Source organism: Nycticebus coucang, chromosome 1 (assembly GCF_027406575.1).
Source record: "Nycticebus coucang isolate mNycCou1 chromosome 1, mNycCou1.pri, whole genome shotgun sequence".
In the NCBI taxonomy this organism is placed as follows: domain Eukaryota; kingdom Metazoa; phylum Chordata; class Mammalia; order Primates; family Lorisidae; genus Nycticebus; species Nycticebus coucang.
In genome coordinates, this window is record NC_069780.1 from 130,777,983 (window position 1) to 130,794,239 (window position 16,257).

The window sequence follows — 16,257 nt, forward strand, 5'->3', positions numbered from 1 at the left end:
CGGCCCTGCCAAAAACTGCAAAAAAAGAAATTGGAGGGAAGCTTTGAAAATAAGCAGTTATATCTTTCATTTATTTAAGTAATAAATATTTATTGAGCGCTTGTAGTAGGTTTTAAAGAAAAATGATAATAAAAAAAATCTATGGTGGCCGGGCACGGTGGCTCATGCCTATAATCCTAGCACTCTGGGAGGCTGAGGCGGGAGGATTGCTTGAGCTCACAAGTTCGAGACCAGCCTGAGCAAGAACGAGACCCTGTCTCTACCAAAAATAGAAAAACTGAGGCAAGAGGATCACTTGAACCCAAGAGTTGGAGGTTGCTGTGAGCTATGATGCTACGGCCCTCGACCCAGGGCGAAGCTTGAGACGCTGTCTCCAAAAAGTAAAAAAGTCTATGGTGAAGCGCTTAGTTCCTTGAGCGAAACAGGAAACCCCTCAAAACTGGGTAGGCAGGTAAGACAGTAAATGAATAACAACTTGCACTCTGACACCAGATGTCCAGCGTGCCAGGCCCTGCTTTGTCACTTACTAGCTACGGCCATGTGGGCAAATTGGTATGTCACATTCTGCACCTCAGTTTTCTGTGAGAATAATATGTACGATTGTGAGATACCAAAATAATACATGCAAAACTCTGAGAACAGTGACTGGCACATTGTCATCACTCAGTAAATACTAACATGTTCCAATGTGATATGCTGTGTAATAATGGACCCTGAATAGACTCTTATGCTTTATTAGCTATAAGAAGAATGCAGTTGAGATTAAGAAAACGTGTAGTGAATTTTTATTCATCACAAAGTAATTGAAAGACTTCACTCTTTCTACAAAACACAGTTATAGTTGGGATGGTCTCTTTCAAAGGAAAGAAAAGCACTCCACCCAAAGTTGAGCAATAAAGAACCGCCAGGTGGCGCAGCTGAGTGAAGCAGGACCACAGCGTCCCTCCCCCAAAGCTAGCATACTGGGCAGACAGTGCCAAAAGAATGGCGATGGAACCTCACCAGCAACAACAACCTAAGAAAAGGAGGAGAGCAAAGAAGCCAGAACTGTGAAAAGTGCAACCTACAGAAGTAAACTGGATTTTCTGGTACAGAATGGTGTAACTCCCAGTATTGCCTCCAGCCCTCAAAATGGTACTGAGAGGCCAGAAGATGAATCAACCAAATTTTAAGTTTTCTCATGATGTGTATGTATTTGGGAAGAAGTGATCTAAAGATGTCAAAGGAAAACAGAGAAAAACCCTCAAGAATTTTTCTTTTTCCTTTTTTTTTTTTTTGAGACTGAGCCTCAAGCTGTCACCCTGGGTAGAGTGCCCTGGCATCACAGCTCACAGCAACCTCCAACTTCTGGGCTTAAGAGATTCTCTTGCCTCAGCCTCCCAAGTAACTGGGACTATAGGCGCCCGGCACAGTGCTGGGCTATTTTTTGGTTGTAGTTGTCATTGTTTGGCAGGCCCGGGCTGGATTCAAACCCACCAGCTCTGGTGTATGTGGCTGGCGCCTTAGCCGCTTGAGCTACAGGTGACGAGCCAACCCTTGAGAATTATAACTCCCATATTATGTTATAGGATCTCAACAAATCTCAAGAGTGTTTTTGGATCCTTAAATAAAATTTATAGATGATAAAAGCATATCCATAATTTTAAAGGCAATGTGTTGCCCTAGTTGAATAGAAAGGAGAAATAGAAGTAATTTATAATAAAATAGTATTTACATTGTTCTGTAAATACTTGGCCATGACTAAGCTGCAGATATAATGAAGTAGTTAAGCAATGCTGGCACTGACCTAAGACTCATGGACTGAGGAGCTGTGTGTACGTACTGAAGTAGGTGTGTTGTATTGGCAACTCAAATGCTATGGACTGTGGTATTGCCATCAGTGACATGATTTCCAAACACTAAATAGTTTTTCTGGACCAAAGTAGTTGTATTTCTGGAAATTTGGGCATATAAAAATATTGCTAGTAAAAACTGCTTTGTATTTATATGGAAAATGTTCAAGGATCAAGTGATTTTAAATAAGTCTTCACTTCATAGATGTCCAATACATCATTTAAATCCTAATAATTTCATTTTTCATATTAGGAAATTAACTGATAATATCCAAAATTGAAGTAGAGCTTTATTTTTTTTATTTGCAGTGTTTGGCTGGGGCCGGGTTTGAACCCACCACCTTTGGTATATGGGGCCGGTGCCCTACTCCTTTAAGCCACAGGCACTGCCCTGAAGTAGAGGTTTTGTAAGGAACATGGGACAGGCGCGTTGTATAGATCTGCCCTATTTATTGTGCACATTTAGCATCCCTGGCCTCTGCCTCTTTTTCTGCTGTCCCTGCCTCTGATCATATTCCAGCTACAAACAAGGAAAGCAGAATAATGTAGCGGTTAAAAGCACAGGCTCTTGAGCCAGACTACCTGCATTCAAGTCAGAGCTGTGTCTTACAAATTTAGTGACTTTGACCAAGTCATTTGGTCTCAGATTTTTCATCTGTAAAAATACAAACAGTAATGCTGCCTACCTGGTACAGTTGTTGTTATTATTAAATGAGTTGACATGTACCAGACATTTATAGCACTACTTGATGCATTCATTAGTAAGCACTAAATATTTCCTGTTGTTATTTTTATCACACGTACATTATTACTACAACCATATAAGAAATAAAGTGCAACCTAAGATAATTACATTATCTTTTCACTATTCAGGCTGCATGTAGATATTCTCAAAGGGAAAATAACTGAGTCTCACTTTAAAGAAAAAAAAGGAGGAGTCGTGACGTTGTTCATTGTTGAAACCAGTATAGTCATAGAATTATCATAGTGTAAATGATAAAAATATGAAACAAACTAGAGGGAGGAAAGATAAAGATGAGGGGATATGTGTTAATCATTTTTTTCAGTGTAGGAAATCACCATAATATGCAAAAATGAAACAAAACTTTTATTTTTAATGAAACTTACACCTCTTGATGCTCTGTATGTATTAGAACCTCCATAGTCGACCACCTGCCACATTGACCACCTCCTTAAATTGACCTAATTGTCGTAGACAGGCCATGTACCACACGTACATGTCAGTACATTAGGTCCAGTGGCTTATGGTGACCACCTCTGTATGTTGACAGGTTTGTTACAGTCCTTTGGGGGGGGGATCAACTTACAGAGGTTCTACTGTATTTAACGTTTATCTGAAGTTTTGGAGGTTCATTTTTTAACCTTATTTTAGTTTCTTTTTTTTTCAATTATTAAAGTAAGATTATACTCCCAAACTAAAGGGGAATTTGTTTCTCTATGTATCTGTTTATCTTTCAGTACTTAAGAAGTGTAGTATTCACCACAGTTAACAGTTACTTTAGGTAGTATTATTTTCGAATGACTTAATTTTGCAATATTGAAACATTTTATCATTAATACAAATTAGCTTTTTAAAATTATAATATTATTACTATAAAATGTGTAGAAGTACAAAAACAGGCAAAATTTATTTACGGTATTACAAGTCAGAAAAATGATTACTCTTAAGACAATTAGTGCTTGCAAGGAAACACGAGAATAGCTTCTGTGTGCTGTTATGTGGGTGTATTAGATCTGAGTGCTATTATGTGGGAGTATTCTGTTTTTAAAAAAATCATTGAGCTTTGCACTTAAGGCATGTAATCTTTTCTGTATATATATTGTACTTGGAAAACATTTCTTAAAAAATGGGCAGACAACATAAACACATTTGTAGGAGAGGCTATGCAGACAATAGATATGTGGAAAACGGTCAGTAGTAATAATGAAAAATACAAATTTCAAGAACCATTTTACCTATAATAATAGCAAAAAATTACAAAAACTATTGTCCATTGTCAGTGAGGGATACAGTGGAATGCGCATTATACGCTTACATCATTCTGGATGGCAACTGGGCCATCTCTATGAAGAGCCATTAAATTATATATACTCTTTGATCCAGTAATCGCATGTCTAGATTTTTCTTCTGAGGAAATAATTAAGGAAAAGATATATCTGCATGATTACTTATGACCTAAATGTCTAGTGATAGGAGAATTATGGTTACGTGAAGTATCACAAAAACAATTTAAGGAATTTTGTATAGCATTGAAATGTTTTTATTATACACTTTAATAAGATAAAAACATGGCCTAATGTAACGTGAAAAAATATGCAAAATTTTTTTTTTTTTTAACCAGGGATATTTTCCTCTTTTTAATAAATTATAAATACTTTTTCCATTTATTAAAGCTCATCAAAGAACTCCCAGTATTATTTAGTCTTCTCCATTCTTCAGTAATTACATATTCACACAGCAGGGAACCATTTCATATCTTAAATCCAAGGGCTCTCATACACTCCTTGTGGGCCTCAATTAGGTGTCCACAGTGTTCTTCTCCTTTCTCGATGATACACGCATCGCGCGCCTTCTTGGTCTCTGGGCAGGCGCAGCAGGGCTTCAGCGGCTTCTTTTCCTGAGACTCGGACGGAGCGGTGCTTGCAGCCGCCACACTCGGCATCTTTCGTGCCAAGAGCAGCTACCAGCGCAAACACTCTAAACTCTAGCAGCCTCAGCAAATGCCGATTCGCTCGCAGCCACTTCCGGCTTTCGTTGTGATATATGCAAAATTTTTTAAATTGTACAATTTTATTGTGTTTTTACGTACAGAGAATTCAAAAAAATAAAAGAAATTGCATCATACTGTTAAAAGATTTTCTGAATAAGATTATAGGTGATTTATATTTAACTTTTTCTGTATATTTTTAGTGTTTTCCAAAATTCTCTAATCAAACGTTAATAGATCTGTTTTCCAAAATGCAGTACTTCTAAACAGAAATAGAAAGCACACATGGGAATGAGCAAGGTTCCTTGTTTTTGGCACATTGAATATCTGTCTTTCTAGATCACCACTACTACTCATTAGTTGGGGGATACTGAGCAAATCATTTGGCTTTCTTTTTTTTTGCAGCTTTTTATTTTTTTGGCCTGGGCTGGGTTTGAACCCACCACCTCCCGTATATGGGGCCAGTGCCCTACTCCTTGAGTCACAGGCACCGCCCATCATTTGGGTTTTTTAACTATAATGTGATGGCGAGATAGATCTCCGGGTTTCCTTTTAGCTTTAATATTTTTTGTGTGAATTAACCTGATATGGAATTTCGAAGCCATGAAAATAGTTACGCTGAGTTGATTTGAATAAATTTGTAAAAATAAATGGATGAAACATTCTTTAGCTACTATGACAACTTCCTAGACATAGATAATTTTTATTTATTACAATAAATATTTCCTTGTGTATTTTGTATTTAAGTAGATTTTATCCTTTTTTTTAATTAACAAAATACTTGCAGTGAAACCCACAGGACAATTGCTTTTCACACTGAATAGTTTTCTTATTTAAAAATTTACTATTTATTCTAACCCCTTGAATTATGTATTCAGAATATAGAGTGGTTTTTTGTTGTTGTTGTTGTTGTAGTTGTTTTTTTTTGCAGTTTTTGGCCGGGACTGGGTTTGAACCTGCCACCTCCAGCATATGGGGCCGGCTCCCTTCTTCTTTGAGCCACAGGTGCCGCCCCAGAATATAGAGTTTTTTTAAATAATGCCTGATAAACCTTATTATTTTTATAAGGGACAGCTTTAGTTGTTACTCTCTGTGATAAAGATGATACAGCACGTTTTGGTCTTGCCTGAGAGTAATTAGCCACCAGCCAACAGATGGCTGCTTTGAAGAAACATCTTTGTTCCTGCTGGAGTATTTCAGTGAACACTCTGTGGTTAACTTAACCTAACTTTTATTAGGTCATGATTTTAAATTAAACCCTGAGAATACAGAAACGGCAAGAAAGCCTTAAAATGTTAGGCTGTTTCCAAGGATCGAAAAAGCAAAAGTGAGAGGGGGAGGGCAGTTTTGTATATAAGAGTAAATGTAAAATGAGAATAAATTATTCACCTCTCATATTAGAAATATTAGGGTAGAATTCCAATCTCTTGTGCTTTAAATGACTTTTTTGTATATTTGAATTAAAAAATATTAAGGTAAATATGATTACCTCTGAAAACTTTCAGAGGTAGTAAATTAGTGTAATAAATTAGTGTAAACTTTCAGAGGTAGTAAATTAGTGTAAATTTTCCTTTAAGTGATGAACATCAACACAAACCTTTGACTCATACTTTGCATTTTTTGTTTCTTCTCAGAACAGTTGTATAAGATAGTATACTAATTTATTCATTTATTATTTAAAATTATGTTTCTGTAGAAAAATCTGAGTCTATCTGACTTTCCTAGGCTATAATTTTCCCAAGACATTTCCCAAATTCTGTAACACTTATATGGAGGGAATAGTGCCTGGGGTTCTTTAGAACCTAATCACAAGTCTGAAGATTTCTGTAGAAATATACTTTCAGGGTTTCAACTTAAAATGCCAAGAACCCATTTAGAAAGGCTTGGGTGACATTTGGGAAATGTACCGAATTTGGAGCTCAAGGACCTGGTTTGCACCTTTGACTCAGCTAGTTATAATTTATGACTGTGGACAATCCTTTCACTACTTTTCTCATCTCATAAAAATTTCTAACTATGATTAAATAGCAATTAGCTTTAAAATATTTGAGTTTGGTTCCATTTTTTTCTCTTCCATAGAACTTAAAAGACAGAAGAAAATTTAATTTCTTGATTACCTTCAGTATCTTCTGAGTAAAAAACAACAACAACAACAAAACTACAGCTACCTATATTCTTAAATAGTATGGACGGACCAGTGAGGGGTGCATGTCATTCCTTAATAACATTCTTTCCTAATTGTTTTTTCTATATATCAATACTTCTTTAATATAACCAGCGCTAGTGTTACAGAAATCCATCCTTCCCACTAAGTAATAAAGCGATGCTGTGAAATCCAGGCTCCGCAGGACTCTGTGCAGCTTGTATCCAAGCACATCTCTTCCCTGCGTCCTGTTTTATGCTGAGGAAGACCTCAGCGCCTCGTGAACTGAAGCCCAGTACCAGCAGGTTAAGCCATCTCTCATCTTGTTCTTTGTCGTCTCTTCCTTAAGATCAGGGAAGGGGTTATTGCATAATGCTCCTAAGTCTAGCAACTGTAATTTAAGGGTCACCTAAATCAGTACCTGTAGCTTTTCCCTAAACTGTGATCTTGTAACTATCTTAAAATGATCAACCTCTCCTTTACTCTAGCTGAAAATTTATTTGCCTGTTATTTTATCTGATATTTCAGCTAATCATTGCTTAGTTGGTATAGACCCTAGTAATTCACTTACCCAGTTACCAGCCAACCAAACAATCAAAAGTTTTCGCACCCATCATATTTTCCTTTTTTTAAAATTTTAGAATATGAGGGAATACACACGTTTTTGTTTACAAACTTTATTTTTGTACAGAGTAAGTCAAAATTTTTAAGTGTGCCCTTCACCTCAGTAGTGTGCACTGTACCCAGTAGGTGTGAATTTACCCACCCCTCCTTCATACTTTATGAATACTGTTGATTGCATTGACCTAGCATAAATCAAACCTAAAATGTGTGCTTATATAACAATTACTGAGTGGTTGCACATGAGCATTGTTAGGTTGTTTTAAACTTTAATACGTGAACCTTATTTTTTAAATTTTAAAAGTTTGTAAAAACACTTTTTCTAAAAATTAAAAAGTCTTAACAATGTTGGTGCAAAAAAGAAAAAAAACAAATAAAAAACTAGTTACACCTAGAAGGAACACCTATTGATAAAACACACCCTAGAGTAATTTGGAAATATTTGGTCAGGTTGAATACGTGCATTCCCTATGACTCAGCAATCATGTGGATGCACGTGAAAAATTGCAAAGATGTTCCCAGACACATTGTTTTTAAGAGCAAAAAATTGGAAACAAACTAAATGTTATTAGAATAGATGGGTAAGTTGCGACATAATATGCAATGGAATAGTATGCCAGGTAAAATGAATGAACAAAAAACATATGCCAGATATAGATAAATCCCCAAACCAGAACGAATAAAGGAAGGAACACAGTATGGAGCCATTTGAAGAAAGTTTAAAGATATGCATTTGATGGATGGGTAGATGCGTGGAAAATGTTTAGAAACCTCACAGTCAGTAAACATCAAATACAAATGCTTGTTACCTCTGGGGCCAGGAGGAAAGAAGAATGAAATCTGGGAGTAGCGTACTTGGGAGTGCCGCTCAGCTTTATGAAGATTTCTTCATGATGCTGGATGATGGGGCACTGTCACTTTTTGTTTTTGTTTCAATCTGTTCTTTATCCTTCTGTGCCTGAATTATTTTAGATTTGGGTTGTCACGAGTTGAAGTAAGAATAATAAATATTAGCTATATTAAATATCAACTCAAATAGTACCGTAGACGTCTTCAATTTTATTGTCTACTCTATAATGTATACATTCTTTCGTTTGATTTACTTCTCCTAACATATCTAAAAAATCATCTATTTTATTTATTTATTTTTTGTCTTTTGAATATCTTTTTTTTTTTTTTTTTAACTGTTTGAGATTCATTAAGGGTACAAAGAATTAGGTTGGGGAGTGCCTGTGGTTCAAAGGAGTAGGGCGCCAGCCCCACATGCCGGAGGTGGCGGGTTCAAACCCAGCCCCGGCCAAAAACTGCAAAGAAAAAAAAAAAAAAAGGAAAAGAAAAAAAAGAATTAGGTTGTACTGATTGCGTTTGTTAAGTAAAGTCCCTCTTGCAATTGTGTCCCCCCCCAAGACGTGTGCCATACCTTGCCACCCCATTCCCTTCTCTCCTCCCCTCTCCCCGTCCCTCATTCGTCAGCTCCTGTGCTGCCTTCATAGCAGAATTGAGTACCCTGGATTCTTGCTTCTCCATTCTTGTGATGCTTTACTAAAAAGAATGTGTTCCAACTCAATCCAGGTTAATTCATCATCTATTTTAAAATCCATATTTTTATAATTTCCTTTAATTTCTAATGTTTAAAAAAATGAATGATTTCCCCCCCAATTGATGAGAGATAGAAGTTGGAGCCCAGATTTTATGCTTCCAAATTTGTCATTCAGATCTTTCTTCTTTCCTTTAGAATTCTAGGCTAAATTAATCTGGGTACATACCATACAGGGTGAACTCCTTAAAGTAATTTAATTGTTGAAATTCATTTGTATGTTCCTTAAAATCTTATTTACTCTGTGGTTTGCCTGGCTAAGTCTTTTCTTCGTAGATGATGCAGGCTTAGTCATGCCTCATTCCATGTTTAATTTTTGTAAGTTTTCGGTTAGACCTCATCAATGAAGAGTTGAACAATTCCATTTCAGTAAGTCTTTTGTAAAAAAGAAAATGTCTTGAGATTCCTATTTCAAAGAATTATGTAAGAAAATTGTAGTGACATAAAAAAATAGTTAAACCTTTTAGATACTGCAATTTGTTTTGTTTTGTTAGCTACACAGTTGATTGTGGTTTGTGAATGTAAAAATGCATTCAATAAGAAGAATTGAGTTTCTGAAATGCGTTTCAAACCAAATTTGCCTTTGACAAACTCAAGTGTCGATGATCTGACTTTCGGATAGTAGAATACTGGCTGTATTCCTTAACCCTTGTATTTGGCATTGCTGTTGTAGGTAATAGCCAATAAAAGCTTCCAACACCTAATAACATCCATACCTAAAATCGGTAAGGCAGATAACCCATGTTCCCTTACTGTTGTTCATAGATGTTGTTAATTGAAGAAAATGACAAGGTTCCTAAAGTTGGAAAGGAGAGTTTTGGAGAAGGGCAGCCCTCTGACGTCCGAAGGAGAAGCAAGGAGGGGAAAAGCCTTCCTGTTCATCTCCCTGGACTGGTTAAAATCCCTCCAACGGTTGGCCGTCTCTGGTCAGGAAGGAACGCTGACAAACTGGGAGGAGTGGATTCTCTGTTTAGTCCTTAGGGGAAAATAGCTGAAGGCCCAGCAAGGACATAGTGAGGCGTGCCTCTGACCTCCCTTCCCGTCATGCTGGGAACTCAGTGTTTAGGTTTCTCTGGGGTCCACTCAGTCAGCAGAGCAGCTTCGGATTTTTTTTTTTTTTTTCGGATTTTATTGTAGATCACAGTATCAGTGAGATTCTCTAGGTGTTTGTGTTCTGACATACATGCAAACTGAAAAACTTTTTCATAGGTTAATTTTATTTATTTAAAAGACAACTTTATTGAACACCATACAACCAAGTCACTATGCTGAGAATTACAGATAACAGGTTAGTAAGACATAGTCCTTTCCTAAAGGAATTCACAGTTTAGTGAATGGAACAGACTAGAAAACTTCTACTAAGTGTTAGGGGAACACAGAGAAAGAACGTGTGATTCTGGAAGAGGAGTTGTTAGTGAAGGAGTGGATAGTGACAGTGTATTGGGTCTTGAAGAATGACTGAGTTCACCAACAAGGAGAAAGAAGGGACAAGTAATTCAGATGCAGGGCATGGCCAGATCAAAGATAAAAGATAATTCAAGTTGGGGGAAGGGGGAAGGAGGTAAAAGGGAAGAGGGGGGATTACTGTGGTCCCACCTAATGGGCACAATGCAAGGGTATATATATATATATATATAGCACGCCTCTTGGGTGTGGAACACAACTACAATAGTGACTCTACTTAACAAATACAAACATTGTTAATCTAATTGTGCCCTCACATTAATCTAAAATAAAAAGAAGGAAAAAAGACAGAAGATAACAATATGTCTTATACCTTTGAGAAATTACATAGCTAGTGTATAAAATGTATGTATTAGGGAGAAAGAAATGGCTACAGATGAAGCTGGTGAAATGGTTGGAAGCCGCATTGAGGAAAACATTGAAAGGATCAAGCTGGGGGGCTGGAGAGGGAGGTGTTTGGTCACCTAACAGGCACACCTGTTTGAAGGGCTCAGCTACAACTTGGACTTTATCTAACAAACGCAATCAATGTAACCTAATTATACCCTTGTATTAATCTGAAATTAAAAAAAAAAGAAAACCTTGAAAGAAATTCTGAAGATTTTAAAGCAAGTCATTGATAATGATCAGATCTTTGTTTTGTAAAGTCATGTGGAAGATTAATTGGACAGGAATAGAATAGAAGAGGTTGGTGACTGTTAGATAGATAAATGAGGTTCCCATTTGAATGGTTATCTGGAAGGTGGTACCCAACTAGCCAAGATAAAAAATACAAGAGAAAGAAAGGACAATGGCATTAAAACTGAGTTTGGGACATGTTGGCTCTGAAGTGCATGCGGAAAATCAGGCTAGAGGGTTCCAGTGAGAAAGTAAAAATCTATTCTGGATTTCAGAGAAAATTCAGGAAAATGTCACACAACAGAGCCATCGTGATACAGGTAATAGTTTAAGGTGGGAGAACAGAAGTCACTGCCAGGAGCATCTTGTGAGGTGAAAAGAGACAATGGAATGTGGAATCCTGGGGAGCACCAGGCTTTAGGAGGCAACAAAGTAAAAGGCCAAGAAAAAGGAATGGAAGAAAGAGGCGAACCATAGAGCTTGTTATCAGGAAACTCCCAGTTTACTGGGAGAAGCAGTTCGTTAGTGTAGTAAGTGCTGTACCAGAGACAGATCCACTAAATGCTTCTGGATGACAAAAATAGCTTAGAAAGAATTTACATATGTGACCTTGGAACTGAGTCTTAAAGAAGTAAGAGTTGGTCTGGTGACTGGTATGGGGGAGAATTCACATGACTGGCTGAAGAAATAGCATATGTGATGGCTTGGCAAGTGGAAGGACTTGGACTTCTGCGGAAACAATAATTTATTGTGGCTGGAGTGTAGCATGTGTAGGTCGGATAAGGTTTGAGGTATGACGTTTGAGGTGTTTGTTGGTGACACGCTGTCGTGGTAAAGCTGTAGTAATGATTCCTTAACTTCTTATTTTCCAATCTTTTCATGTCCTATTGCATATAGAAAAGTGGTGATGCTTGTACTGTGTTCCAGGGTGGATGGAATCCTGAGGGGGGGATTGCAGGCACTCAGTCCAGGAGCTCCAGGAGCTCCGCAGCCACAGGCCCCACCTGGCCTTCCTGTGACCCAGGGAAGGCAACATCACAGCATGCCTCAAACCTATTAGTGGCAGAGGACCAAGGAATCTCTGACTTAGCTCCAATAAAGATTTGATACTCATGGGTCGTAAACCCTAAGCAGAGCTGAAGTTAGGAGGATACAGGATGATTCATTAAGAAAAGTGATGATTACAGTATACAAAAGTAGTGTACTTACGAACAGTAAGGAATTCCAAGAATGGTCCATGAAACATAAAACAGAGCAGCAAAATAAAAAACAGTTCCAATTTATATTACAGTACTATGCCACTTTGAGTTAGCCAAATAAGGGCATAGTCCTCCAGACTTCTGACACCAACCACAAGTTTAGGTGCTCCCGAAAACCACTCTCTGGTTCAATAATATGCTAAAACAATTCAGCAAAACTCAGGGAAGGCTTATGTTTAGGATTAGTTTCATTAGGTACAAATTAGAATCAGCTGAAGGAATATACAACTAGGATAGATCCTAGGAGGGCTCCAAAGGTGTAACTCCCAAGTTACCCGACCAGCATCCAGATGTGGCCATATGTGCGGCCTGTTGCTGACCAGAGATGGTCACTTGAGCATCAGGGCCCAGAGTTTTTATTGAGGCTTCATTACATAGGCATGTTGATTGAAGTATTGCTATGTGGTTGAACTCACTCTCCAGCCTTTCCAAAGCCCTAATGTTAAGTGGCCCAAAGCCCTAATCCTTAACACATGGTTTTTCTTTCTGGCTTGGCCAGACCCCCATCCTGAGTTACCTCCTTAGCGTAAGCTTTCTAGGGGCCCATGTGAGTCACCTCCACAGCATAAATCTCTGGTATGCTCCCGAGGGACCCACACCAATAACAGAGATACGTCTATCACGGAGGAAATTGCAAAGGCTAAGGGGTGGCCTCACAAGAGTTGGGTCCCATTCTCTTTAGGATTCCTAACCTCAGACTCCTAACTATGCATGTGCCAATAAGTGTTTTATTCATTCAACGACTATTAATCAGGCAAGAATAGGAAGCCAGAGATAAAATGGTGAACAGGATGGCAAGGTCCTGCCCTGAAGGAGTTTGCACTTGACTAGGAAAATGAAGACAAATTGCCTCCAAGTTATGTAATTATAGTGTGCTAAGTGCTCTCATTTTTGTAACTTAGTTTCACCCGTTTGGAAATTTTTGTTTTGATGTAAGTTGTTGTTACTTGTCATTATTTCTCTGATTATGAACATAAACACCATTATTTGATATTTGCTAACCCCCAAAGTTGCACTTATTTTGGGGTGTACCTTTACAGCCCAAGGGTTGAGCTTTTGACATTTGACACAATTTAAGACGGACATCTGAACTACCTCTCGCTGACGATGAGAAGCACAATGTTCCCGTTCAGTGCTCCCTACCCTTTTCTGTCCTTCATTGGCATGTGGGCTGTGGGTGGAAACAGTGGCAACAGCAGAATTAAACCAGGCTCTGTGCATGTGGTCACCATAGCCACTGTGGAATCTCCTATGACCAGCAGAAAGATGACTTTAAGTTTGTCAGCATCACCAGGAAGCCAAGGTCCCCTATGTCCCCGTGGATTTAGACTGATGGATAGGAAGAAGGAAATCCCTATGTAATCAGTCCACTTGAATTTGGGCAGCCAGAGTGAGGCAAAAAAGGCATTTTTTAATATACAAAACAAATACAGCCTCTGCAGTTTTTATCATTAGTTGTGTCAAGTTCCTTATCTAAGAAATATGGAAAATTGGCTAGCTGGTAGGCTCATGGCTTTTTGCCTTTGACAAACATTGGCAGCTAATGAAGTTGCCACTCTCCATGACTAGGGATGAGTCTCTGACCCTGGTCCTGTTAGAGGAACTTAATTGGAAAATAGAGACGTCTCTAACAGAACTATTTTTGGTATGGAGGACACTATGCCAGTTTTAAAACAAGAAGGAAAAAAAAGCAAACCATAATTTATAGAGAAGAGTCTGATTCACCCCATCTGAAATCTACTAAGACAGTATTTAGAATTCTTACGATAATTGTCCATTATAATAACTGTTATGATTGAAGTTGCTTTGTATTTAGGATTTCACTTTTTCTTGAGTAGACTTTTAAGTATATCCTCCCTCCCTTCTTTTACTCTGTCTTTTAATTGCTACTAGGACATCTTGGTTTCTGCAATCAGCTTGTCTTACGTGGCCCGTTTTTTTCAAGTTTGTCTGCAAGGACAGATTGCTTTGAGGAGTGTTTTTGTTGAAAGCAAGCGTTGACCAGGTCATATGCCAGACTTTTCATGAATGTGTGGTCTCAGTCACTAAAATGATAATATGTCTGTGATAAAGTTTTTCTAATATAGTAGAAGAACTGTCTTTAAAAATTTTTTTTTCATACTTTAAAAACTTAAGGATATATTCAAACCCGGGGTAAGGGATAAGTCCAGCTAAGATTATATTCCTGTGGGCTTAAGGGAGGAAGAAATTAAAAGTCAAAATTAAAAATAATTTTGTCATTTTAAATTTGGGGAAAATCCTTTATTTGTTCTGATGAAAATGTCAGTAGTCATGGAACTGTGGTAAAAATAATGAAAAATCACTGGCCTGGGTCTGCTTAAATTGAAAACATTTTTTAATTAAAATTTGACAGTATTTTGTACTTTCATTGCCCAGCCACGTTCCATCTTATTCTTTTATTCAATTCTCTTCTGGCTATGAGTTGCTTTAATTTTTAAATTTAACTTTAAGAGACGCCATGCTTGATCCTTCTGTACCTGCACTGCTAGGGAGGGTCTTACTCTAACGGGCCATTTTCATCTCTCCCTTTCCTAGATTATTAAAAGGAGCTAATTTCTTTAAAAAGAGTTTGTTACTAGTTTTTAGGTGCAGATTTTTTTATTGCAAAACATTTTTAATTAGCTTGAGCAAATACGCCGGTTTCAGTCCTGTCTGGTGGGTAGAACTCAGTGCCCTGCCAGTGGTAGGTAGTACAACAGAATCCTTCACACTGCAAACCCACTGTGGCAGATGCTAATCTTAGTTATTAATGAACTAGTGATTCTTTATGGCAGAAAACTTGGGTCAACCACAAAAAACAAAGGAAATATGTATATAGATCTGCAGGAAATTGAAGGGTGAAAGAGACGACGGCCAAGAAAGCCCCAGTCCTTTCTCTTCCTTTGTTTTCTACTTGTAGGTTCACTCTCGTCAGAGCTGAGACCATTCTCTGAACATCTACCCACTTTTCCCGAAAGATCACCAGTGTTGGCTTTTAAGCTTTTATGCTGTCTTAGATTACGCATCGGCCAATCGCACATGAAGCGTTACTTAATTATATATCAGCCAAGTTTTGTTAACCAGTTTTTGTTGCCCTTAAAAAGCATGCCAAATTTTTCCTGAACCCAGGGCAGGGAATGGGATGGGAAATTGTTATTATTCTGAATAGTATTAAGTCTCTTAACACGAGACACCCGATCTCAACATGCAAAATGTTACTGTGATGTTTACAGAAACTATTTCTCTTCAGAGGAAGAGAAAATGAATTTATCTGTAAGGTACATGTCCAACTAACACTGAGAAATTAATTTATTACCTGAGACAGAAGAGCATGGAGTAAAAATACGTAAGTATGGTATATGACCCTAAAATCAAAGAAAGGTAAAAACGACTTGTCTTAGAATATACCAGGCCCTGTGTTATTCAAATCTCTCAAGAATGTAGCATACAGATTTTATAAGCTTATCAATATGGGTTATTTCCTTAAATTTGCAGCTGTTTGACATTACTGAATTTACAAAGATCTCCTCTAAAGTTAAATTAACATTGAAGATCTGCTTTACACTTCTGCTTAGAAAAAATATATATTCCCCCCCCCCAAAACCAGAAAATTTTAGCAAATTCTGCTTTAAAATTCATACTTCAGATTGAGAGATTTGGGATAGCAGCCTAATGAAATGTATGCATCTTTGTTTGAATGCTGATTCAGATTTAAAGAGTTGTGAAATAGTCAAGGAAACGTGCAGTATTCTAGATGAAAGCAGAGGAATTTTTGTGTTGTTTTTTAGATGTGATAATAGTATGCTAAGTTTTTTTTTAAATACTTATGTTACATGTACAAGCCAACGTATTTTTTGATGAAATTATATCACATCTGGAATTTACTTTTAAATAATTAAGGAGTAAAAGATTAAACAAAATTGGCCAAAGATTGATAATGTTGTAACTTAGTTCTCAGTATCTAGTTGTTTATTAAGTTGGCGTCTCTGCTTTT

General features: G+C 37.4%; 2 protein-coding genes across 3 annotated transcripts in view; one reads left to right on the forward strand and one right to left on the reverse strand.

The window, feature by feature from the left end:
* The window catches only part of AP3B1 (adaptor related protein complex 3 subunit beta 1), a 269,031-nt gene that overhangs the window by 193,667 nt on the left and 59,107 nt on the right, over positions 1–16,257 (forward strand). The window lies entirely within an intron of this gene.
* On the reverse strand, positions 4,176–4,606 carry LOC128583625 (cytochrome c oxidase copper chaperone). Its single transcript, XM_053588005.1, has one exon. The coding sequence runs from the start codon at positions 4,514–4,516 to the stop codon at positions 4,325–4,327; it is 192 nt and encodes a 63-aa protein (XP_053443980.1). The 5' UTR covers positions 4,517–4,606; the 3' UTR covers positions 4,176–4,324.